This window comes from Serinus canaria, chromosome 6, assembly GCF_022539315.1.
Source record: "Serinus canaria isolate serCan28SL12 chromosome 6, serCan2020, whole genome shotgun sequence".
In the NCBI taxonomy this organism is placed as follows: domain Eukaryota; kingdom Metazoa; phylum Chordata; class Aves; order Passeriformes; family Fringillidae; genus Serinus; species Serinus canaria.
Window position 1 is genome coordinate 19,651,746 of NC_066320.1, and position 26,606 is coordinate 19,678,351.

Sequence of the window (26,606 nt, forward strand, 5' to 3'; positions counted from 1 at the left end):
AAGAACTGAGAAGCTCTGAAAAAATTGAGTGTACTTTTATGTGATATTTCTGTTTATTTAATTCCTTTATTTGATAATTTTTAATGAAGGAAATGCACTTATCAAGTTCAAAGTTTTGGTCACTGTGCTTCATTCTCTGAAGTACAATGATTAGATTATAAACAGGCCAAGAGTAACAAAAGCATTTCAAGTGTAACTAAGGAATTCAAGGGGATATTTATAAAGGTTTATTATTTTGGAAAAAAAAAGAAAGCAATCCAGTTAACTTCCAGTATTTTACAAAATTTAATTTCGTGCCACCTAGAAGCTGACAATCATCTCATAAAGCTGTAGAAAGCTGGCAAAATTGTACAATTTTCAGACCAAATATAAATGAAGCAGCTTATTTCTAACCTCTTCCCTGATGAGAGACTGCTAGACCAAGCATTTGCTCCTTTTTATCTGTCTGAAGAGCACTTGTGCAGCTCTCTAACCATGCCCTCCTATTGGTAGCTAGACCCTTTTCTAGGGAGCCAGAGAGTATAGCGGAAGCATAGAAATAGACCAGAAACACAGAAAGGTAAACATTCACTTCAGTGCATTCACTGTGCTCCTACTTTTAATGATTTCAAGATTGAGCACAGCAATGCTGCTTGGATGGAGCTCGTGCTCACCCTCCAAGGACAGCCTGCTTTGCTAGGTGGTCTGCACCTCACCTATAGAACCCTGTCACTGAAAGCCTGTGAATGCAAAGCACAGCATGATTTACTGGTGTTTCCCTTTATACAGTAACTGCATGGGTGGGCGTGCAGTTTATAGAGCATTGCCCTATACTATAAAAAGTAGTTTGTAACAGGGAATGAAAAAAAATAGTAGTCAAATGGTTGTAAACACTTGTTTAAAATGCATAAATTTTAAAATACATAGCGAATATACTTATTTTCCTGTTTTTAATGCTCTCAAACATTAGAATTTTCTTTTTCCCCCTTAAATCTCTTTTTGATGAAAAAGGAATTTTAACTTTATTTTTCCAGTTCTTCCTGGATTAATTTTTTTTCTTTTATCACTCTTAAGAGTTAAAGGCTTCCTCTTGTTTCCTCTACCCTTTTAACAGCTAATTGCAATGCTGACTGACACCTAACAGAAAAAAGAAAAGCAGTCTAGCAACTCTGCACCTTCTCCTCACTCCTCTCTAGCCCCATGCAATTGTTTGATTCCCAAAATAAAGGCAGTCATCAATAGCAGCCAGTCAGCTCAGTCTTTTCTCTCTTCAAATAAACATTGCATCCCCCAACAAGTCTGATGCAGCAAGTGCTGCAGCTCCCTGATTTCCAGGAGGAAGCAGGAAGTTTCCTTTCCCTTTCCTCCTGGCCGCTCATTTTTCACTTGAAAAGGAAGTTGGTGACTTTTAATTGTCTGTGCTTCTTGTGGCTCTCTTACTGTTTGTATTTCATCCTTCACATGCATTTAAACTTATTTTTCCTTATTTCACTTCCCCACATTCTATCTAAGTTTGTTGTTAAATCAAGAGCTCATTTGAGCATTAATCTAGAATCCAAACAGTACTAATTAGATTAATTAGAACATGGCCATACACTGGAGCCCCAGTCACTACAACTCTCCCTCATGCTCAGCTGGCTTGAGCCAGTGTGGGTGACCTGGCTAACTGTTCCATGGAAATGGCTTTGTATCCTTCTTGTAAAGATGCCTTACACAGAATAAAATCTAACCAGCAGCAAGTTCATCTGGACAGTGCCATTTCTTCCCTTTGGGTAAGATCTGTGATTACAATCAGTGCACACAAGAAACAACTATTGCTTTGTTTTTCTTACCCCTCTTTTCTCCTTGTCATACACCATACAATACACCAAAGCAAATTATTGCTGCTTTCTGCTTTGGGCAATGCCCATGTGGTGGGGAACAGAGAGCAGGTCAGGACAAGAATTTGGTCACCAGGACAGTCAAGTGGCCCAGCAGTAATGCAGACATGCACTAGATCATCTTTTATACAAATGTAGCTCCTCATAAAGCAAGCCCCAACTGAAGCTTGAGTGTAGAATTCTCCATATGGAAGCATAAATTCAATATTAGATTTTGAAACTTTTTTAAGATGCTTGAGGAAAAGCTTGGCAAAAGCCATATTTCCAAGTCCTGTCTAGCAGCCAGCACCTGAGCTCAGAACAAACTTTAGTGTTGGGGCCATCTAGTGGGAGAGGAGGCACAGACAGGGAAACCAGGACATCATGTTCTGCATCCAGATTTTTTCATCCTATTCAGCTTCGGTGTGGCCTCCAGAGACCTGGGCCAATGGAACAATGATCAGTAGATCACTGCCAGTATTGCAAACAAAGGACAACACGACTTTGAGGGCTACTTTAGAAAAAGGGAAAGTGTGAAGTAGCCCCTGAAATTCATACAGCTGCTAAGGAAAGCAGGCTGTCCCCATGCAGCAGGAACCAAACAGGCAAGGCAGAGATTTTCAAAGAGGATAAAGACAGGGAACACAAACTATGCCATGATTTTGTGGATGTAAGCCTGCTGTTACTGGCTATTCCAGTTTGTTTGTTCATACTAATCCTGTCAACTCCACAGGGAAAATGTAGTAGGGTGAAAGGCTTGTGCAAGCCTCTCCCAACTTAGCTTAGGCTATTCAATACAGCTTTAGGATCAGCCTTTGGGGTTGATTTTTAGTTAATAAAGGATTTCTTAAACCACTGTGGAAGTTTATGTATCTAGTCAGTGTTAACAGGCATATATAGTACAAGAAAATGGAACCTAGAGTCTGGAGAATCAAGCCCATTAAGTTTTAGGTGCCAGAAATTGCATCTGCAAGTTAAGAGGAAGAACAGTGAGGTTTAAACAAACAAAAAGCCCAAGACCCAGCAGTAAGACTTCACAGAATGAAGAGGCACTGAAATAAAACTATTGACTTCTGTGAAACAAGGGAGAGAACCATCCTCTTGTGACAGCACAAGACTGATGATATAGCTGATAACATTTTAGCTAAACTAAACCTGGCACCATAAGAAAATTAGGTAAGTTTTACTCTGAGCGAGGTGCTTGTACATTTATTTTCGATGCATTAATTTATTTGAAGTATCACAATAAAAAACAAAGGAATGGAATAAAAAGCAGGTATGAAACCAGAACACTTATTTACAGCTAATTAATACATAAAATGCTAACTCATAATGCTGGCAAAGCATATTTCCACATCCCTTTCTGGTATTTTAGATCTACTGAGAAACAGATAATTTCTTACTTGACCATATATATATATATATAACATAACAGCACCACGATCTGCAGGGGTTTTTTTTTCCTCAAAACTTCACAAGCTGCAACATATAAAAATGGAACCAAGGCATGAGACTGAGCAGGTAAATATTTTGATTCAACTTTGCATCACTATATCACTACATAGAGACACTGAGAATACCAAAAAAAGGTGTGGCTCAGTAAGACAGTAAGATAGAAATATCTGAAAACAGGGATCTGCAGAGGATATATCTTAGTTCAGCAATCTTAAAGGATGCTTAGATTTCTGAAGAAACGCTTCTGTCATATCCTCCATTTTGTTCTCCACTGGAGCTGCAGATTTGTTCTCTTTACCCTTTTTGAGACTTCGTTTGTGCTGGGATTTAAAGAAAATACCCAATGTTAAGAGAATACAAAGAAATCAAAGACTTCTGCTCATGTGCAATGCAGTACATAGTGTTCTGAGAAAAAAACCTAATGCAACTCCAGAAAAATGTTCCTGATATGTTGCATTTACTCAAGAGATTGACTGTAGACCTACAGAAGCTCAGGAGCTATTTTTAAAGGGTACACAACAAGAAAATATGCTCTCCCCTAGATTAGTATACTAAGAAGTTTACATTGATACATTGGTAGAGCAAAAGGGTCAGAAGCAAGTAAGTAAAAAACTCAACCCCGTGAAGACTTAAGAATGCCAGTATTGCTGTCAAGCCTCTAAGAAAATACTCTATGTGCTTTCAACTCTTCCATTAACACATGTCTAGCAAATTATGACAATTTTATTTATGAAGTTATTTGCTGAGGAGTTTTCAGCTGTCTGTCCAGCTTGTCAGAAATCTGCACTATTTTATGAACTATTAACTGCTATCAGAATCTGCTGATACTTTAGCACAAGGTTAACAAAGCATTATCTACAGGATTTGAACAAGTTGTGAGACTACCCTAAAATGTAAGAAATGACTTGAAACTACAGCACTGCTATGGAACAGTAATATTTCTTCCCAAATACACAGCTGTTTTGCTTATCTGGGGAAGTTACCTGGAAAAAAGGAATGCCACCATTTGTGTGGCAATACACATTTGTATCCATTAAGTATTTGTCACAAGCAAGGCTTTCACTGGGTTCTTGCAACTCTCCTTCCTCTTCCAACAGGTCCTAAAACAGAAGTTTTCCAGAAAGATGTATTTAATGTCTGAATTTCCTTAATGAATGTATTAAGAATTATCAGATCTATAAAAGACATGGAACTTCTATTTTTGAAAAACAAGAAAGAAATCTAAATTATTAATATCATTACTTATTTTTCAAGAGATGGTTTTTGTCAAAAGCTCAGCACACTTGAGTCCAAGTACAATGTAAAACACAAAGGCTACAACAGCCCTGGGGTTCCAGTCAGCTCTCCAAAAGGGCCTGGACAAACCTCAAAGATGTGAAATATTCATTCAAGAGCCTCATTTGCCATTTATATACATACCTCAGCTGCACTATCCTCCATCTCCTTTACCACACTGCTTAGCATAGCATCAAGATTTGGTTGCTTTTGCCTTAGTTGCTCCAGAAGTAGCTGCCGGGGCTCTGTTCTCACAAGTGTGACAGGATAGAAGTAATCTTTTCTCTGTGGAGTTGTCCCTTTAATGAAGATGATACACTTTTCAGTGTTTGCTTTAATTTCAGGTCCTCAATTTTACATCAACTCATTACAGAAATCATGCCTTGTTCACACACACCATTCTTTGCATACATCTTTAAAGGTGTAAGGATGCCAGGACTCCATTAACCTTCACTTAAGAATTCTGCAACTCAAGTTGTTTTCTTTAAGACCATTCTGCCCCTGACCTGATTAAGTACCTGTTGGAACATCCACTTTGAGATCCTCTTGCAGGAAACCATTAACCTGCATCAGTCCATGCTGTGCTTCTTCCTTAAGTGCCAGCTTCTGCTCCACAAGTACCTCCTGATCCACCTTTATCTGATCCAGAAGGCCATTTAGCACCTTCTCCTCAGCAGCCTTTTGTATGCCAATGTGGTCAGCAATTTCAGCTATTGCTTTATCACAATTTTCTTCATTTTTCTGAAAATGAAACAAAAAACCAACCCAACTAAAAACACCAAGTTAACAGGAAAGGTAAGACTATGGCCTCTTTCCTAAGATGTGGTGCATGATTAGTGACGTGACCTGAAACGAAACAACTGAGACCTCAAAATGAGAAGTTTCAGTGCCAGTTTTACACTCTCTTTTTGAGAGCTATCTTCAGAAGAGTCAGTTTCTTAGAAAGTACGATCACTTTAGAAAGCTAGTCACAAGAATAAAAAGATGATGCCATCTGGGCTCAGAGCAGACTCCTCGTGCTTCTATGCACAAACCCTGCACAGAATTAGGATATTCACCTGAATATGAACATCCTACAAGTAGTAGAACCTTTATGCATTTGTATGGGAAAAGGAAATTGTGTTTTCAGCCATTCCTGTTGAAATGAAACTCCTGAAGTGTTCAGCAGATGCAACAGACACAGAGGGGTCTTGAGACAACAAATGCTTTTAGTTTAGAGTTGGACTCAATGCTTGTAGATCCCTTCCAACTCAGAATATTCTGTGTGAAGGAAGTTTCTAGTTGAGTTTTTCCTTCTGAAAGTTTGCAAAATAATGGATTTGCCTGTTTTATTGCCTATTAGAACAATAAAACCAGGGTGGATGTGAAATTTGTGATAGAAATGAAAAAAAAAAAAAAAAACAACAAACAAAAACATGAGAGACAAACTCTTAGATAAGAGACCAGAATTGGTATATACTTAAAAGGAATACTTTTTCCCATATTGATTCAATCTAACCAATAAAGTCATTTGCATCCTCCAGAAAATAGCCTGCATTTGATCACTGTGCATCTCCCAAGGACAGTAGTGTAGAGAAAGCTTTAGAATTAAACACCACCAAGATGATGTAAAACACTCAGATTACATGTACAAGTCAGTTGTATGGCATTAGCCATGACACCATTTTTTGAGGTTATGGGCACTTGAAGTTCAAAGTCTTCCTCTTAATTTAGGCTTTTGATTTCCTCTAATTACATCTTCTCAAGCTCAGTAACATGAGCCTGCTATTAAAAAAAAAAAAAATCATAGTTTTGTTTTGACTAGAACTTTTTTCTCCCCTTTACAAATTCTGCAGTAAAGTTTGTCTCAGGATGTTGCATTAGACTACAAATGACAATAAGTACCTTTTGTAAATACTGAAGTTGCTGTTTCTCATCCTTGAATGATAACAGGTGCTGATTAGTAAAGTTGACCATTTGAGCAGTTGTAAATTCACCCCATTTACTGGTATGCTGAGACACATTTTTGAGATTGGTGAGAAGATGTTGGCAGTGGTCATTGGATTCTTCCAGCATTGCCTTGCTTTCAGCATTTAAGCTCCTGAGCTCTTGAGAGAAATTATCCAGAGATGCAGTAAATTTGCTGTGATTGGAATTTGTACTGCTGACTAAGTCCGTAGTTTTCCTGCAACAACATATTTGTAAGAATTTAGAGATTGTGAAAGGTAGATTTTAACACAGTATACTTTTAGAAATATGAAACCAGAGCCAGTGAAATAGCACAGTTCTATCAAACCAGTTAATTATAATATTGTTATTCTACTTAGTAAATTTACAGCACTTACAGCAGTAGGTTTGCTAAAAAAACAAACAAAACCCCCACCAAACAAAAAAAACCTAAAAGAGAACAGAAAGACCCTAACCACAAACTAAAAACAACTTCAGCAAGACCTTAGTTATTCAGTCTGCAATTGAATGAAACATATTGCAACAGATAGCTTGCAACAGATAATGTATCTGTTGCAAGCATTATTATCTGTCTTCAACCTAAGCATTTATAATATTTTCTGAAGTCCAGACACTGAGGGACACTCCTTGGCATATTGCTCCCAAAATGATACTTTCTTATCACAACATGCTCAGGAGACAAGTTCAAGGGCAAGCCTTTTAGAACTACTGTTTACTCTAGGGAAAGGCCTATGATCTACACTCTGTGGCAGAACCCAGCTCTAACATAAAGCCCAGCAGGCTTTATAAGCACATAAATATGGAGAGCATCCAATTTTGAAGGTCTCTTCATATATAGTTTATCTTGCATAAGTGTACAGCAAAAAGAATGCGCCCCTTACAGGTGAACGTTTTCTTGCATAGCAGTGATGGTGGTCTTCAGGCTTCCATTTCTTGTGAGTACATCAGTTAGGTTTTTCTGAGTCTCCTGAGCAAAAAGGTCGAGCTGGCTTTGCAGTAAAGACATCAATTCGGCTGCACTCTATCAAGAAAATTACCACAAGTTTCACTGTTAATTCTGCACTTGTTAACAGTCTGATAGGGTCCTTGAATGCCTGAATTAAAAATGCAGAAAAGGCATTTGCAATTCTAAAGCAGAAGGTACAATTTTTGTGTAGTGAAGATACAGACACTTTCTTTTTGGAGACATATGTAAATGCACATATACTGGATATACAGCAAGGGGAAGGGAGTTTTTGATACATTCCTACATAAACTACTTAAAGCAGCCTAACAAAAGCTGAATAGAATTAGGATCAAGTCACTGTCCTCCTAACATTTTTTCTGAAACAAGTACAATGGTTTACTACCACATAAGAGTTTAAATCAAAGCAAGAAAACACACTTGGTATTCAGATATTTTCTTACTCTAAGGATACCTTTCTATGTGCCAACCTCGTCATTTCCACTTCTTCTTTTAAGCTGTCACAATTATGCTGCAGCTGAGCAAAGCCACTGGCTGTTTGTTCCTGTATTTTTTTCAGAGTAAGAAAAAGATCTCCAAAGAAGGTATCCATTTCTTTTTTATGGTCCTCCATCTTAAAAAAAAAAAAAGTTTCACTTATTTTTATATCTTGATTTAAGAAACTGGTATTTTTCCCTAGCATGACTGACATAGAAACAAACAAACACTACCCCAAGGAAATTGTGAAAAGGCATTAATAAAGTATTGAGCATAAAAGGCAGACAATCACACTTGAAACAATCTAAAGTTTGAGACTGGAACTTAATGTGGGGGCTATTCCAAACACAAAATTTGACATGCAAGGTAAACAAAATAGGAAAGTAGATAAGGAACAGCAACAACTTATAAGCCACAGACTATCTGCTGCCTAAGTCTGAAAACCAATAAAAAGCTTCCAGACAAGGGGAGCTGATTTCTCATGAGCTATAATTGACAGGAGGGGAAAATGTTACAGTAAAAGAAACAGGTCACCAGAAACCAAGACTTGTATTTGACAAAAAAAGAGAGGGGGGGAGAAAAAAAAGTGCCACAGTTCTTCACAAGTATCACGAGATAGACTAGAACTCTAACTTGAAGCAAAAGACTTCAATAAGTGCAGTATTGTTTGCACTTATGGTTGTTAACAAGATAAAGCATCCCATTCCCCAGGAAACAAAGGGACTATAGAAAAAGTCTGGCATGAAGACAGAAAATTTTTGGAGTGGTAGGACTTGCCTAAGGTTTTTTTTTTGTTGTTGTTGTTTTTGTTTGTTTGCTTGGTTTTTGTTTTTTTTTTTTTTTAGATTTCTGAAATAAATTTAATATACTCTCCCTCTGCATCATCAAATATTTGTTACATAAATATTTAGCATCTGTGTTTTTGCCATTCTACTGTGGCATTTAAGCAAGCAGTTGTGCCAATATAGAGAACAAGCAAATTTACCACACCCAGGAGAGGAAAAAAGTCTGAAAGAAAGTTAAAAGACAGAACTCATAGGACAAGATAATGGGGAAAAGGCCAGACAAGAAGTGGAAACACTCTGACATACTGCAGAAAAACAACAAACATATTATCTGTAAATTAAATTAGAAGAGAAGAGCACAAGGCAAAGAGGCAGGTTACATGCATTACCTGGTCAGCCACAGCAAAATATTTCTTCATGTTACTCTGGAACTGACAATTTAACCCCAAGACAAATTCTACCATTGGTGTCAAGCTATTTACTGCTCTTCCTAATCCAGTTTCATGCTCTTCCTAGGAAGACGAAAAAAAAAAAAACATTAAACCAGAACATGGCTGTTCCTTCATCTACATTTGTAAGTTACCATGTACATATCCATGTGCTCTATTATGGCAGTATATGCTATTTAGTACATTACAGCTTGTTGGGCTGACATGGGAGAGACAATCACGGTCAGGTGGTGAAGCAGATACAGGCAAAAAGCACCAGAAAAATGCTATACATTTATAGAACCCCTTTTGATCAAAATCAGTTTCAAATATTCAAGTAGGAGTATGCAAATGTACTAACAATTAATCTCAGCAGCTCTGCTTTACAATCAAGTGATAGAGTCTCATGCTGTGTTATTTTTTCAGCCATGTGAGAAACTTCAGTAGACACCAGTTCTTTGAGAGAGGCAAAAGATGCTGAGACAACTGATGCAAGACTATCTGCTGTAGAAGAACTGGTAGACAGGAGGCCACCTGCAAAAGAAATCCAGAGTTACAAACTTTTTAAAAATTCTCTTGCAAGATAGGAACTCTTTTTATTACGCATCACTTTATTGCCCTTACAGGAAGGCTATGGATCATCCCAGACACATCACTACTAGTGCAACTGTAATCATTATGTCACTTAAATAAAGGCACCTCTTTCCTAAAACAGATACATTTTAGGAAGTGGTGTTTGAGATTACTACAGGATGACTACTATTACAGGTATTACACTTACCTATAAAATCTGTGTAATATGTCAACATCTGTTGCTGCTTCAAACTGTTTTCAGTAATTGAATCTTGTATTTTGCTGAATGAAGCATTCATTTGTCCTGCAAATGTATTCTGGACAACAGCATTGTGCTGATCAACAGCCCTCTTACGGTCCAGTTTTGCATGGAGCCCAGACACATCTCTTGTAGTTTCTTCAACTGTACTTAGTAACTAGAATTTTAAAAGTTATCTTAGTAAGTCTTTAAAGAAGAAGTCAAGCATATATTATATAAGGAAAGGCAGTAACAGTTCTGAGTATAAGAAGTTATCTCTCTAGGAAGACAGGTATTTCCCTTTACACCATCAAACGACAACTGTTCTGGACCCTGGGTTATGTCATTTATGCTTTAAGAACATGGGAAAAAGTTACCAAATAGAGACCATTTGTTTTGCTTTAAAACCAAAACATTAATAAATCACTTCCTCAGTATTTAAGGAATAAAGTTATTTATATGAAAAATACCTGAGCACTTCCAACTTTTTTCTGAACAATCTGACAGTAAATACGTTCTTTAATATAGTACTAAAGCAAGAGGTTTTTAGTACTAGTCCTGTGATAAATAATTTAGAATTCATACAAATAGTGGAGTCCTGGTTTGTAGTGAGCATAAGTAATTTCTGTACCTATTTGTCTCAAACACTCTACAACCCACATGTAAAAACCAGGCATTCCCTCCTACTCTTACAGGAATCCAAACAGAAAGAAATTGTCATGGTGCCTGAAGATACAGGTTTCATCACTTTGCAGTTTAAATAGCAGGACACACTCTCTCCCTACCTCAAGTCTGTTTTGATAATTTCGACTAATCTACAAACACATCAAAGCCATACCCTAAAACACAGAGGTGACAGGACAACATTATTCAAAGCTTTTTGCTGTTTTCCTATCCCAGTTCATAGAATGGTTTGGGTTGGTAGGGACATAGACAACCATTTAGTTCCAAACCTCCTACCATGGGCAGGGACATATTCCACTAGACCAAGTCTTTCAGGTATGTATAACTTACTGTTTTGCAGGACCAGTCATAAGATTTTGAAAGAAAACTACTTATTCTGCAAAAAACCTCATGATAGTTGATACTGCAAACCACTGGAACTCCCATGACAAACCGGCCTGAGGGAAAGTTACTTCCAGACGAACCAGAATGTTTAGCAGTCAACTGACAATACTACCACAGAGAAAGTCCTGCAATCTAACCCTAGTTTTCCATCTTAAATTCAGGTCTTGTCTCACTGACATCACACTTTAGCAACAATTGATTTCCTTGAACAGCCCATGAAACTCCCAAAGATAGGAAGCTGTTTTACATTAGGTACAAGAACTGTGACAACCTGGCTAGCTGTGCCATGAAGCTTTTGTTCAGTATTTTCCAAAACTGAAACCACATATTCTTCTTCAGCCAGCTGAACTTTGGTTTCTTGCAGATCTTTCTGTGTTTCTTCCAGTTCTTTCTCCTTGATCTGCAAATCTGTTTTACACTGTTCAAGTTCATTTTTACTGACTCTGAATAGTTCAGTGACCTAAATAGGAAGACAATCATCAAAAAGGTAACACCACTTTTTATAAATGTGATAGTCTCATTTCACATCTCTCAAATTACATTAGAATGACAGAAGGCAAATTGTCATCTAGCAATGTAACTTCAGCTGTAGGACTCTGGTCTTAAACCTAAACTACAGGTTTGTATAGTCTTTATAATCACTGAAAATATCAAGCCAACACCATTCTCACAGCTTGTTACTTCCCCTCTCAAAACATAAGAGCAAACTACCATGATAGCACAAGGAAATGAATCCCACTGAATAAACATAACCAGATAGACTGAGAAGAGCCAGTAAAACTGATTACATAGAGGAGTTACATATACCAGCAAATTAATATCTATATTTCTCTTAAACAAGGAGCTCCAATTTTGTGTAATTTGTTAAAAGGAAGCTCATGACCTCTCTATCATCATTCTTTGGTCCTAAGCAGATAGACACCTGTCAACTGAGATTATATCATTTTACAAGCAGATTTTTTGCTAAATATTCAGCAAAGAAAATTATAACATAGACATGAAAACAGCTTTAAAAATAAGTAGTGCAACCTGCAATTTCATATACCTTATTTCAAATTCCTAACTTCAAGGACTAGGAAGCTTCCATTCTTGACTAACTGGGAAACTTTAAGACCAACAACAACAAAAACAAATCTTCAAACTTTTTTTCCTCCTTTTGACAGGAGGAATGAATTTCTTCCATTTTTTGGCAGATTTAGGCCACAGCTGAAAAACTTCACTTACCTTTTTCAGTTCTTCCTCCATGACACTGATTTTGTCAATATACTCTGTAATTTGTTCTTCCTGGACTGTCAGCTTTCCATTAAGGGCTCTCAAATAAGGATTAAAATAAATGAAAAAATTAGTCAAGTAAGAGATAGTTTCAAGATTTACACTACATTTTCAGTAATTCTGGAAAATTCTATATGAATAGCAAGTAAGTTTCACTTAAGGCAGAGAAGATTTAGGGCAAATTTCCATTGTAAACTTTCTGTGCAAACTAGCCCTATTAAAAGTGAAGTTAAGTATGTCAGGTTTACTTTCCTGTATTAGCTTCCACTGGAAAAAAAAAAGGCTGCATGTGTAAATCTGCATGCTGGCTAATGCTTATGGTAAGTTCCACACATACATAAATTCCTCAGTGCAGGCCTATTAGATTTTATGTCTGTATAATCATTAATTTTGAAAGAACAAGTTGACCAAACAGTTAAGTTTTCCCAACTATCTTCAACTTCCTGGATTAAAAATATATCTGAAAGTATTTCTGTATAAGTATAGGTACCAGTATCTGAGATTTGTTGCTAATTATTTTATAGAAATTTTCCAGACATACTCATAGTTTTCAACAGAAATATAGACTCCATTTTTCTCTCGAGCAGCAGCAAGATCTCGCTTCAGACGCTCAATCTCTTCAGTGTATTCCTGCATAAAGAAACAACCACATGTAAACATGAACCTTTCTATTCTGGTTTTGATATTCAGCTTAAGAGATACTTCAAAACTTCTGTAGAGCACTACCTTGGTGCATAAGCACAAGAGCAAAGCACTTCACCTCGGTTCTAAGTTCAGTATAGCACCATTGAAATTCGTAACATTGGCTTTATGAACAGCATTGAAACTTTCCATTTGAAGGTCATACTTGGTTGCATTAGCAGCTCACAATGGGAATCCCAGCTTCCTTAGGGACAGAGCTACTTTACACTGGTTCTTCACTTGTACTTACTGACAAGTTCCCTTTAATTCAAGCACTTTCTAGGGAAAGTGCAAAATTGCAAACATGTAATACCCACAGTCATAGCTAGTAGCAATAGCCCTCTGTTCAACTTCAGTCTTATTAACAGTGCCAGTATCTGCAGGGACCATGGCTATGTAAGTGCAGCTTTAGTTTAAAATCATCAATTAATTAATTAAAATCACTTCAGAGAAGCACTGCTACAAGTTACAGTTTATCCCAGACTCATAACTCCTGCACAGCAAAGACTATATTAACAAGAAGTCATGCCTAACCTGTAACTTCATTTTTAAAATTTTATGTCTAGTTACCTTAATAAGAGCTTTTTTTGTTAGCTTCTGATTAACTTCAGGCTTGTTCATGATGTTCTTTGCTCTATGGGCATATTCCAGTGTACTCAATGTTTCCTGTGAAAAAGAGATGTAAAACTAGGTCAAGATGATGAATTACTCATATTTTTGTATCATAAGCAAAATATATTACTTATCTTAGGAATAGCTTTTCAGACTTTAAATTTACCTCAAGATTTACAGATGCAGGTGAAATTGTGGCAATTATTGATGTTTTTGTCCGTCCTCCAAGAGAGTCTTGAAGAATTCTTGTGAGTTTAGATTCCCTGTATGGAATATGAGGGGCTCTCTCCACTAGAGCAGTAATAACTCTTCCAAGTGTCAGCAGAGATTGGTTGATATTTCCAGCTTCACGAGCTCTTTTGTCAACAGCCCCAGATCGACCAATATTTTCACTTCCTGCAAGATCAACCTGAAAGGCAGGTTATGCTTCTGTCTCAATCACCCTGAAGAATGCTTGCCCCAAAGTCTTGCAGAACACTTAAAAGAGCTTGCCAGTTTTTCAGGAGACACTGGGGTGACAAATGGGACTGATATTTTTCAGAGTGACAAACATACTTCACATCACTTTATGTGAGCAATAATTTTTCCCTTAATCAGGAAAAAACTCTAATCAACTCTAGTACATGGCTAAAATTCTATCAATGACACTTAGTTCAAATACTTACCAAGTTTAGCTTTCCAATTTTAACAAGTTCTTCTCCATCTACCGTTGTTTCTTTCATATGGATGGTAATTGAAAACACAGAGTGGGAACGGCTGCAAAAGAAACCAGTTTCAGATGTTCCATTAAAGCCAAATATCTAGTTGTTATATGACTGCTGCAAGTTCTGTGCTCTTTATAGAGAATACATTTAGCCCATGAACTACAAATTACATTTTCAATACACAAAGTTATTCTGCTAAGTATAATTTTGTGTGTGTGTATATGAATATGTAAAACCAGTGATAAAGCAACTGATTGACATTTGACTCATTCAATCCTATAGTTTTTCTCTTATTTCAAGGCAAAGCAAGAGAAATGCCTTGGTTTTGCTTACATTTGAGTATTCTCAACTCACAAGCATCACATGAAAACTGACTTGCAGATTTTTTCAGTCCTTATGCTAAGAAAAGTTTCAGGGAATGTGAGATTAAGAAACATAACTTTTTTTTTGGTAGGCTAAAAAAATTTAGCAACTAGTTGAATACAATATTAAAAATTTAGAAGTTCAATTAATTTTTTCAATCAAAAATAGTAATACAGTTTAAGATCATAGAATCATGGAATGGCTGCACTGAGCTCCAACTTCCCTACCATGGGCAAGGACGCCTTCCACTAGACCAGGCTGCTCAAAGCCCCATCCAACATGGGCCTGGACACTTCTAGGGATGGAGCACTCACAATTTCTCTGGTCAACATGTTCCAGTGTTTCACCACTCCCATAAAAATAATGATTTTAGGTTGAGTTTATTCCTTTAATAAGTTTTTACTACAAGAAGCTGACATACATAGAAAGCCACAGATGTCAAATGACACCAGTTTGACTATACATAAAACAACACCTCAGGCACATCAATTTCCAAAATTCCCTAGAATCTCAGACAAAATGAGTTCTGTGCTCCAATCAGTGGTAGAAAATACCCATTTCCTTCCACCAGTAGACAGACACGCTCAGTATATCTTGAAATTAAAATACGATACAGACAGGGTACATTCCTTACTGTTGCAGCACTGGATCACTACTTGTTCAGTGATATAGAATTCACATCTGCAGCTCAAGAATGTGAAAGCAGTAATAAAAAGAATGCTGTTTCTGACCCAGATGTCCCTATTACATTCTATGACCTGCAACCATATGAAGCAGCCTTTATTGCCATTGAATTTTATCCCCAGTTCCCACAACCTAATTTGCAAATTTTACAGAAGCTGGCTGGGGCTAAACCATGACACCCCTTCATGCACCACCTATTGCAATCATCCCACAGCATGTGGTAAGGAAGATATTGTAACTCTGGGGCTTTCTAACCCACATTTGATGGTCTGCACTTCGATAGACACAATGTCATGTTTGCACTAGCTGCTTATTTCTTCAGTAAGATTCTGTTTAAGAAAGAAGAAAACAAGGTTTCTGAAATGGGGAAGATTTTTACCTGGAATATGCATTCATGTAAGTAGCTGCAGTTGTTCTTTTGGCTGCACCCCTTTCCAGGATTTGGTAAACTTGATTTTTGTTGTGTACAGTTACTTCTTCCAAGCCTTTAATAATTACACCCCTCTGTCAGAAATTAATACATGCTTATTATACATCTCTCAACAATCCTGAAAGCCTCGAGACAATAAATTTTGAAGCACTAACCTTGTTTCGAGGGTCATCAAACATCTGCAGTCTTTCTCCAACATCAGGAGTAGGATTCAGAAGATCAAAAAGCTCCTCATTATAGATTTCCAAAAGAGAGACTTTCACTGAAAATTCAGTCCCATTCTCTGTGAGTTTTTCAAATATTTGATGCAATGTACGGGGTATGATACCTGCTAGTGGATCCTATACATTAAAAAGAAATTTAATTTATAAATGTACTGAAAGAGACTTGGAGCTAGGGGTAGGGTTTCAACTAAACAGTCTTACTGGATATAAATAAGAATAAAGATGACCTTTCATATAAAAGTCACCAAGAGTTGAGTGCAATACATTAAAGATGTTAAGTTGTCCTTTTCATATAAATTAATGAGATTATTTGTTAATTTACAAACACTTAAGTAAAGTCAGCTTCGGAATTTGAAAGGCATCAACTTTTGATTTTCTTTAGACTGCTGCAGTTTCCAGCTTTGAACTACAGTACAGACAAGAGAAATCTCAAATGTGATAATATACCTCTTCCCAAGTATATTCTTCATTGGGTGACCGCTCCCCTTCCATTGTGAAGGTCTTGCCAGTGCCAGTTTGGCCATAACTGTGAGAATAAAAATAAAAATGTAAACAAGAAACTAAAATACAAATATATTTTCCCAACAGTAATTATTGGCTTACTTACGCAAACACTGTACAGTTGTAGCCCATAATAACTTCATCCAAAATGGGACACACAACACTCCGGTATACATCAATCTGCTTTGCCTGAGCTCCAAAAACCTATTGGCACAAAGACAACACATCCCATTCAGCCATACAATAATGTATAACATCACACTAAGTACTAGCTTGTTTCTGGAAGTCCCCAAGTGGTTACTAACCATATCAAACGTGTAAGTCTTTCTTGATAACTTATCTGTCACTCCTCCAGTGCGGACACTGACTTCCTTTCTTGCTTGATCACAGTCTACAACAGCGTAGGAGCTCACTTTAAGTTCTGAGGCATTAAAAGGCCTAAAAGGACAGGAGTCAGAAATATTGGATTGAAATTATTGCTAACAATAACACAAATAGATGAAGCAGTAATGTCACTCAGTTTAAGGATCTAGAATAGTAAAACTGGGCAAAACCCCCAGTTTTTAACTTTATCTGTTGAATAATTGTTCAAGAGAAAATGCTGCAATTTGGCAGTTTACAGACCCTGTTTCTCCTTTTTTCCACTGGGAGACAACTCAGGCATCCATAGCTTTTTGTTTGTTACATACATATTTTTAACAGGCCTATAACCACTTTCAAGATCTTATAGATATGTACATAGCTAACAGGCATCAGAACACGTTCAATTGCAGGGGGTAGAAATTAAACATACCCAACAACTGTCTAAATAAGAGCCTTAAAAAAACCCCAAAACAAAACAAAAAAAACCAACCACTTAGTACATGCAAGTTAACACAATAGTGAATCAAATGCTGATAACACAACACTGTAAAGCACCAAAAATACCAAGAGATCCTGCTAATTGCAGGACAGTAAGCAGCAACACCAGAACCTTTCTAATACTGATGCACCTGCATAGTATTTAATAAGACAGACAAAACATCAGTTTTGGGGGGGAATTAAGAAGTAATAGTAAAAGGTTTAATAGAGTGACAATAAAATTTTTTGAACTTTATAGTGAGCATCTGGTTTCACCACTAAGTTAATTCAAACTTTGTGCACACCATTTTCCTTAAAGGTGACATTTGCCACTATGTCTCCTGAAATGCATGGAAATGCCCTAAAAAGCATTAAATCCTGTTTTATTCTTCATTTAGTAGGCTACTGCACTGAATGTCTATGGTAGCTATATAAGTGACCTGAGCAGTCAGCTCGAAAATATAACTTCTACAATCTTGTACTCTTTAAAATATCTTAACACAAGAGACACTTCAGATACTCTTTCAATTATAATGTTTAAGAAGCAAAACAAAACTCAGGAAAACCACAAGCACATGGCACCTCGAGTTTCCTGAGCCTTGTGGCTAACATTTCTCCCTCTATACATCACTGAGGCTGAAGTGTCAGATTCTAAACAGACCATGGGACACTTGGGTGCAAGATCGACTAATGACAACACAAGATCACTAAAATCTTCTGCAGAGGAGCAAGTCACAGCTTCAGGCTCATGACTTTGAAAGTAACAGAACAATGAACACATTCTGCTGTGTAACCATGAAACACTGAAGCAGGCCATGGCAGGAGAAACAAGAGCCCACAGCTGTGATATTAGGGGAAACTGGACTGGACTGAAGCAGGAGTACAGATCATCACCATCACCACTACACAAGCAGCTGCTTGGTGTGACATGGAGACATTTGATCTCAAGTTCATCCCCATCGGTATGAAGCACGTTATACATATTAACAATGCTAACGGATGCTAACTTTGAGTTTCCAAATTCATGTTTTACCAAAGCTCAGTAAACATGCTGCTTGAAAAGATTTGTTATATGCTCAGATCGATCAGGTTTTGGGAAAAAATCAGGACAAAGAACACAGTAGCATCTACCTTCATATCTGTAAGATAAGGACAATCTGATTGGATGCAGAAGAAAAAAGAAAGGTGGAAGAAACATTTACTAGCTCAAATAAACTGAAGCTATTAAAAAAAACTCTACAAAGGCATGAGCAGGCAAGGAACTTTTAAGAGGTTAGAAACTAACTCTTGACAAAGCAATTAATCTGTGAGCTACAACAAAAGCAGAACTCCAGTATGGACAGTCCTAATGCTACTTTCCTAGTGAGCATCATATTTAGTTAAAATAGATATTAATACTTGATAAAGCTATTCCAGAACAATTAAGAGAGATAAAAAAAATCCCAACTTCTAAAGGTAATTTAAACACTATACATAATATATTACCAATACTACAGTTTTAACATACAATGCTTTATTATTTAAGACCTAGGATTAGTAAACAATCCTTTAAAACCACCTCAGAATTACAAAGAGAACCTAATTTTATAGCACATGAAATTTACCATTTCATACCAAGAAGTAAATTCATCTCATCAACCAAGACATTTGATCATTTTTAATTCAGCAGCAGACCCCCATCCCATTGTTTGTTCCCTGTAAAGTCTGCATCAATGAAGTTATGTTATGTGACAGATACACCACAGTGGGAGTAGCAACATTTCTAGCTGTCAAAGCTTAGCGACTTCCCACAGGAGCTCACAGAAGGGCAAAACTCAGCCTGGGTTTTTGTGTGTCTCGAATATCATACTAATTCTGCGTAGCTCTTCTTGAGCTTCCAAGGCAGCTTCATACTGGGTGTGCAATGAATAAAGATCAGGAACTGCAGCTTTTTGCCTTTTTAAGCTATAAAAAATCGCTCATAACAGCCTTACTTCTGCGGACAGGCAGCTCCCAGCGCGGTGCCAAGGCCGCTCAGGGGTAAGGGGGTGGCTCCCTCGCCGCGATTCCTCCGGCGGGACACAGCGATCCCCCGGAGCAGGTATCGGCAGCCGCACACAGCGGCCCGGCAGAGATACAGCTGCACAGTGCCTGTCGCACGGCGGCGGCCTCGGCCCGCCGGCCTCGCAGGCTGCCCGGGCCACGGAGCACAGAACGTCTGGGCCCGAGTCCCGGAGACACCAACGCGGGACCTCCCCGGGGCTTGCCCGCGGAGCGGCCCCCAACGCTCGCCCAGAGAAGAGCTGCCGCGCTTACCTGCACCGCACCACCACCTGGATGTTCTTGCCCTTCTCCTCCTTCTTGGTGCCGCCGCCCTGTGAGCTGAAGGAAGCCATGGCGGGACGAGGCCAGCAGCGAAGCGCTACCGCGGAGCCGGGACTCGGTTCGGCCGCGCGCGCCAACGCCACTTTGAACAGCGCACGGCCCGGCCTGGCCAATCAGCGGCAGTCCCGGGGCACCACGGGACGGGATTTCAAATCCTGGGGGTGGCGCGCGCCGCAGCGCTGCCCAGTCCCGTCTCGTCCCGCTCCGCCCCTGTGAGGGCGGTGGGTTAGACAGGACCGCGCCCCCCGAACCCCTGTGCTGCCGCTGCCGCTCGTCCGTGATGCGCTACCTGATGTCCACCCGTATTTACTGTACGGCTCATCTGCGCCGCCAGTACCGCGAGGGGCCAGCAGGACAATGTCTGGCCTTCTCTGCGGCTGCCGCTGACACCCAACGGTCTGGGGGCAGCCAAACTCCTCGCCTGCCACCAATCTTCTACAGTCACGTAATCCATATAGCCCTTTCTCACAGGTCAAGCCCTTCGGCCATCCGTTCTTCTGTCCCACCTAGCTCTCCAGCTGGCCCACGACTTCCTTAAACATCACGACAAATAAACAGACCTCGCCAATGCCGTATGGAATTGTAGTGTTACTTGGCCTGTTTAAAACAATGCCCAGGTTTCTATTTACCCAGGGGGGCACAGCGCTCACCATTCTCAGCAGGGCCCCGGCTGTCCCCTTGGCCAGAGGTGTTCCGGTGCAGGTTGCCAGGCAGACCCTACTCCCAGCTGTACACTTCTGGCCATGCCTGCAGAGCTCTGCTCTGGTCCCTCTGTGCCTTGTGCGTGCTTCAGCTCAGGCAGGTCTCCAGCACAACTCGTCCATGTTGGTCTGAATGCCACGCTTAACTTTCCACGTGTTTACAGGTCGGTATTGCCTCATCGAGTAGTGGGGAAATTTTAAGTAAGAATGAAAATAAGTAGTTACAGGTTCAGGACAAAGCACCACGGTGCGCCACATCCATCCTTGTACTTGAAACTACATCATGTGAGCCACTTTGCCATTTATGTCACCCTGGCTTCCCTGTGACAGCTTCCTCAGAGGCACTATTAAATGCTGTGCTAGGTGGAGATCCATGACAGGATAAGAGGTCTTCTAGGTAGAGGGGAAGAAGCGGATGTTAGAGGAAATTAGACTTGTCTGATGTGCTTTTTTTGTTAAATCTGTACTGGCTCCTACAGACTGTCATCTACCTTTTACAGCCTGCAGTGCTACAGTGCTTTGCTCTTGTTCTAGGGCCTTCACAATTTCTGAAATTTAGATTGCCCATCTATATAATTTTGTAGGTATCCACACCCTTTCCCCCCCCTAAAGTTAGCTGCTTTTTTCTTTCCTCCATGTGTTCTTAAAGTTAATAACAAATGAATCCTCTCCCATAAGGCTTGCAGTAATTTTCCTGACAGTGATATGAAGCAACATCCCATTATGCTCCTCTACCATTTATCTGAAGGTTTAGAACAGAGCCAATCAATCTTACATTAGGTACAAAGAGCAAACAATGAACACTAAGAATCACAACAACACATTTTGCTTCAGCTAAGTAAAGATTTAACCAAACAGGAAAATAAATATAATCCACAGCAAACATATTGAGACTACCTTCGTTATTTGCTTTTTTGTGTACCATCTATGCTAACAGCAAAAATCATTTGTACTGACAGTTGTGTAGTAGCTACTGCTGGACTGAAAAGTCAAATGCAAGTATGCAAATAATCTAAATATTTACCTTTTACTCTATACTCCTTCATATGGATCACACAAAAGAAGGCAGCACTGGAACACAAGAATTCCTCCAATTCCTCCTCTGTGTTTTTGTTAATTTCTAGTATGAAAGTCATTATTTTTCCTGAAAATATAACATCTCTGACGGACACAGAAGAAATCATTCAAATCTGCATTAAAACAATAAGAATTTATTTGATTACTGAAAGTTAAAGTTGGCCGATAGCTACCTTTGCTATAGCAGTGGTAAGGTGGAAAACATGTATTTCTGGTGATCAAGTTAGCTTAAGAAAAGCATACAGATTATTGGCTGCAAGCCTGTTTTACAAGGTCAGTTTATAGCATAGGTTGTACTTTTTCTTAGACTAGGTAGAGCCTAATTATACTAATACACTATAAACACAAACTGGGTAACATGGAGTAACATTTCATAAACAATAAAGATAAATATGACAAAAAGAAAACAAGAATATTTAGGCCACAGTCTTAACAGTCATTGGGAGAATGACCTTTAAGAAGACAGGTAGTTCATCTGTGACAAATATTTTATTTTGTTTAAAGAGAGACAAAGACATTAAGAATCCTAAATTATTTAATAACACACACAACAGCAAATGTAGCAATTTCAGAAGAGGTATTAATCCCCACATATGGATCAAGAAGGATAATATTGAACTAAGGCTTGCAAACAAAGTGTCACCAAATTACAGTGATATTCACAGACAAAACAAACACTGTTTTCCTAGAGCCTGTATCAGATCACCTGGGGAATGGTAGGTATGGAGGCCTGAAAAGTAGTAAAATTGTTTACATGGAACATGATTACCTACGAATGAAGAAAGGTTATATAAGGTATAATAATGGAGAGATATAATTAATACAAATTATAAGGCTGGGTGAGACTTCTTCAAGGCTTAGTAATACCTGATTTGATTGCCAACATGCTACACAATGTATCACCTGTATTGAGCATGTGGAGAGTTTAATATTTAATACTATCAGTGACATCAGGCAAATTCTATTCTTTGAACAGCTTGACCAGTTGGCCAGTAATATTCTAAACTCTGTGTTGTCCACATACAGTAAGTTAAACAAAAAGGACTTACTCTCTGAGAGTACTGGTATATTCTCAGCTGAGGACAGGATTTCCCTCCAGTCAAGGTAAAAGGATAACTATGTCAAAAGACATAGTTAAACTATGTTAAAAGAACAGAGAAAATGCAATAAAATAACTACATTATTGTTAAAAAATAAGGACTTAATGCATATAACAGGATTAAAACCAGAACTGGTTTCAACTAACCAGAAAAATACACAGAATAAAACAGTTCTTTTTTTTAGGCATGTGTGCCAGATCACTGTCCAACACAGACAGTAGCACTTTTATAGCTTTTTATAGTCACTGTAAATAAAAAATTAGCAGTAATATAAGGGGATGTATGCATTTGTGTGATTAGCTTAGAGTTAAGCTAGTACTTTTCCATACAGTTACCTATTTCCAGTTAAGATGTGCAGCTGGATGGCAAGCTTTACACAACAAGAAAAGAAACAATGAATGGGAAGATTGGAAACACACAGACTTGACAGCACTGACTCAAGTCAACAGGAAACATATCTTTCGCCTCATATCTTCTAACTTCATCATTTTATCAATTTAATTTTATTAATTCCGTATTTTTATCCTGGGAACAGCCAATGGACATTCCTTTTTTTAATATATGTCTCGTCATGAAATTGTCACTATTTATTTTGGAGTGGAAATAACAATCATGAGTTATGCCTTTTTTTCAACCCGAGGCCAGTTTGCTACAAAGCTCTATTATATACAATTCAAATTTAGTCCAGAATTTTATCTGTGTGGAAAAGACATGCTTCCATTAGAAGCCTCACAAGACTGTACTTAAGAGTTTCACACTTATTATGTCTCAGCTTTCAGGCCATACATAAAATACTGGTTCATTCTAAATTATTTTTAACCTACCTACTTTGAAGATCACTTTCCCTCACTGTACATTTATGTCACATATCCTGAAGAGGGATCTCTACACTGCTACTTCATAAGGTTTTTTCATGGGAGTATTTTAATAATTTTCACACTTACTCTAAATTATGCTTAGGCTCATTTGGTCTTAGGCAACACCTATTTTTCTACTAGGGCAGATAAAGAAGGCAGGACCAAAAGCACCAATTGTCTATGAGCAATTAAAGTTTCACAGGGAAGAAATCTTAGTTGCAGGACCAGCCTGAAAAAGGAATTTTACTGGAAGTCCTCTTTACTTTTGTTGAGGGTGTTCTATTAAAAATATCTTTAAAACACGGAAAAGATATCCAAAACAGTGTATGAGTGTAATATTGGCTAGTATAAATGGACATAGTGAGGAGTCAGAGTATAACATCAGAACACAATCTGATTTGAATAAACACCAGTGTGTCCTGGTTTTGGCTGGAATATAGTTAATTTCTTCTCAGTAGCCGGCACAGTACTGTGTTGTGGATTGTCAACACAAGAATAATGTTGGTAACACACTCATGTCTTGATTGTTGCCAAGTCGTGTTTATCCTGCATCAGGGACTTTCTTGTGTCTCATTCTCTGTCAATGAGGAGGTGCGGGGGAAAAAAAGCTGGGAGGGAGCACAGCCAGGACAAGTGACTTGAATTGGCCAAAGGAATATTCCACACCATAAAATGTCATTCCCAGAATTTAAACTGGGGATTTATATTACCAATTACCCAGACGGGCTTGATCGGGCCTGGGGGCAGGGTCTGGCATTGGTTAGCAGGTGGTGAGCAATTGTACTGTGCATCGCTTATCTTTTTCTTTTTATCATCATTACTATAATTATTTACTATTATTTTTATAATTTATTTTGTTTCAGTTACTAAACTGAAACAAAATAATGGTTCTTATTTCAACCATCAAGTTGTACTTTTGATTCTTCTCCCCATTACAGCGGGATGGGCGGAGGGGAGGAAACGGCTGCCTGATCCTTCGTTGCCGGCTGGGGTTAAACTAGGACACACCAGTGACTTTGAACAGCCGCTAAATAAGCTTACAATGGATAAAATAGGCGTAAAGTACAGTAGGCGTGACCTCTATTGCATACCAATGCTGCACTAGCTATGTTAGATGCATGAGGAGGTGTGATCTTTCATCACACCACACGAACAGAAGGGCTTGTTTTAGATTCACGTATTAGCGGACCACTAGAGTCCTGCTGGCACAGTCTACCTTGCTTTCCCAGGATTGCCCCTGTATATACTAGGCAAGATATATAGGAAAAGGCAGGATTTATTAGAGCAGCTAAATATAGATCAGGCCAGCACTGGCTAAATATATACTACATTAGGCTAACGAACTCGCTAATGGGACCCGAAAAGAGTAAACTGCCTGAAACTGTGTAATTCTGTAGCATTCACCCCTACATGACAACTGTATTAAAGCCAAAGGCAGAAGTATTTCTACTGTACATTCAATTTAAAAGAACGACTCCAATTCACAACCTCTTAATCCCCCAGCTGCTCCTGAAAGGGAAGAGACAGATTGTGAAGGGGCACTCACCCTGCAGTCCTTCTGTCAGGCACCATGGGATGAGCCTCTCTGACGCACTGGCAATAGCAACAGGGTGGAATTCAGATTTACCAGCTCACCATTTATCCTGTCCTCTTTCTGTCCAGCTTGGTCTTCACTTTTACATGCACTAGGGACTGGAAAAAATCCAGACTGCCTCAAACCAGAATCCCATGAGGACATTTTCACAGGAGTTAACATACTGTGTTAAAATTAGGCACCCACACAGTTCTAAATCCAAACAGTTGATTGAGGTGAAAACTACCAAATGCCTTGCTCCAACCAGGATGAGTTGAGAGACAGTTCCATATCTAAACTGAGGCCAGAAGTGTGGGTGTACTTGATGTAGGCACAAATGTTTTAAACTGGGCAGCCCAGGTAGGGGTAAGAGCATTTCTATAGCAGCACAGACCTCCCTGGAAACCAGCAGATGAATGTCTACCCAAATTCCCTGACAGATTTTTTTGATTCCCAGTTGATTCTGCTGACCATATGAAACAGTGTGCTGTCAGTTCTTAACAGCAATTTTAACCAAAGCTGACTAGTTTAAAATTACTTTTGAAACCTCCTAAATTCCATCTTTGGATACAGAAATTACCTCAGGTAACTCGTCTGGCCATGTCTTCCTACATTTTTGTGATAGGAGGATTCTGTGAATTTCCAGCTGTGAGATACCGCCTTTTATAGAAGGCAAGCAGTGGGGAAGCTAAAATCAGGCATTAAATGTAGCACATTTTGTCTTACTTCTTTTCTCCCCTGATAACTCTGAAAAATAAGACACAGAAAAATAAACACATTTGAGCAAAGCATATTACCAGAACTTTAACCAGTGGGTTGTTTTGGGTTTTTTGGTTTTTTTTTGTTTGTTTTTTTTTTTTTTTGGGGGTGCGGGGGGAGGGGGGGAAGGAGACTTGTTGGTTGTTTGGTTTTGTGGTGATTTTGTTGTTGTTATTGTTGTTGTTTTTTGGGGGAATTTTTTTGTTTATTTGTTTTGGATTTCTGTTTTACTTTTTTTTTTTTTTTTTTTATTTGGGGGTTTGTTTTTGCTAGAAAGGAATTGAAGCAACCAGCTACATCCATGACTTTCCCATAAGGAAATCTACTACGGAAAGAAAAGTCGCCTTAGAACCCCAAATCTACAGGTTTATAACAGAAGTTCATCCTTATCCAGCATTTACACCGCGTAACGCATCCTGCAAAGCGAGTCCTGTGTCCGGCGCGGCGGGGCCGCAGAGCTCCACGGCAGGTGAGCGGCGGCCAGCGGGCTCCAAGGGGAGCGCCCGAAGGAGGGAGAGCTGCCGGAGGGCAACCTCTCCCTGGGGGACGGAGCATTTTGACACCCGAAATCTCTGCCTCTCAGGACGGCACTGCACCCACTGTGCTCAAATTACGAGGCGTCTAATTACCTTTTGTCTTGGCGGACGCCGCCAGGGACGCGGAGCGCAGCCACCAGGAAGCGGGCGGGCCGCGACAAGGTCCCTCCGCGGGTGCAGCCCGGGGCCGCCCCGCCGCCCTTCGCGCCGCAGCCCCGTCCGCCTCCGCCGGGCACGGCCCCCCCGCCACGGCGAGTGTCGCCCCGGCTCCCCGCCCAGC

General features: G+C 39.0%; 1 protein-coding gene and 1 long non-coding RNA gene across 2 annotated transcripts; both read right to left on the reverse strand.

The window, feature by feature from the left end:
- Positions 1-204: 204 nt before the first annotated feature.
- On the reverse strand, positions 205-19,862 carry KIF11 (kinesin family member 11). The gene is made up of 22 exons (XM_009087283.4): positions 19,655-19,862; positions 16,825-16,957; positions 16,626-16,723; positions 16,466-16,544; positions 15,950-16,135; positions 15,744-15,868; positions 14,279-14,369; positions 13,780-14,022; positions 13,572-13,667; positions 12,862-12,950; positions 12,273-12,360; positions 11,320-11,508; positions 9,951-10,158; positions 9,531-9,703; positions 9,131-9,253; positions 7,934-8,092; positions 7,397-7,536; positions 6,453-6,732; positions 5,087-5,309; positions 4,713-4,867; positions 4,277-4,393; positions 205-3,613 (listed from the first exon to the last, which is right to left on the reverse strand). The coding sequence occupies exons 1-22, from the start codon at positions 19,732-19,734 to the stop codon at positions 3,491-3,493; spliced, it is 3,198 nt and encodes a 1,065-aa protein (XP_009085531.2). The 5' UTR covers positions 19,735-19,862; the 3' UTR covers positions 205-3,490.
- A 1,753-nt stretch (positions 19,863-21,615) lies between these two features.
- LOC127059782 (uncharacterized) lies at positions 21,616-26,586 on the reverse strand. The gene is made up of 2 exons (XR_007777927.1): positions 25,005-26,586; positions 21,616-22,640 (listed from the first exon to the last, which is right to left on the reverse strand). It is a non-coding gene; the product is annotated as an uncharacterized LOC127059782 (long non-coding RNA).
- Between the last annotated feature and the right edge of the window lie 20 nt (positions 26,587-26,606).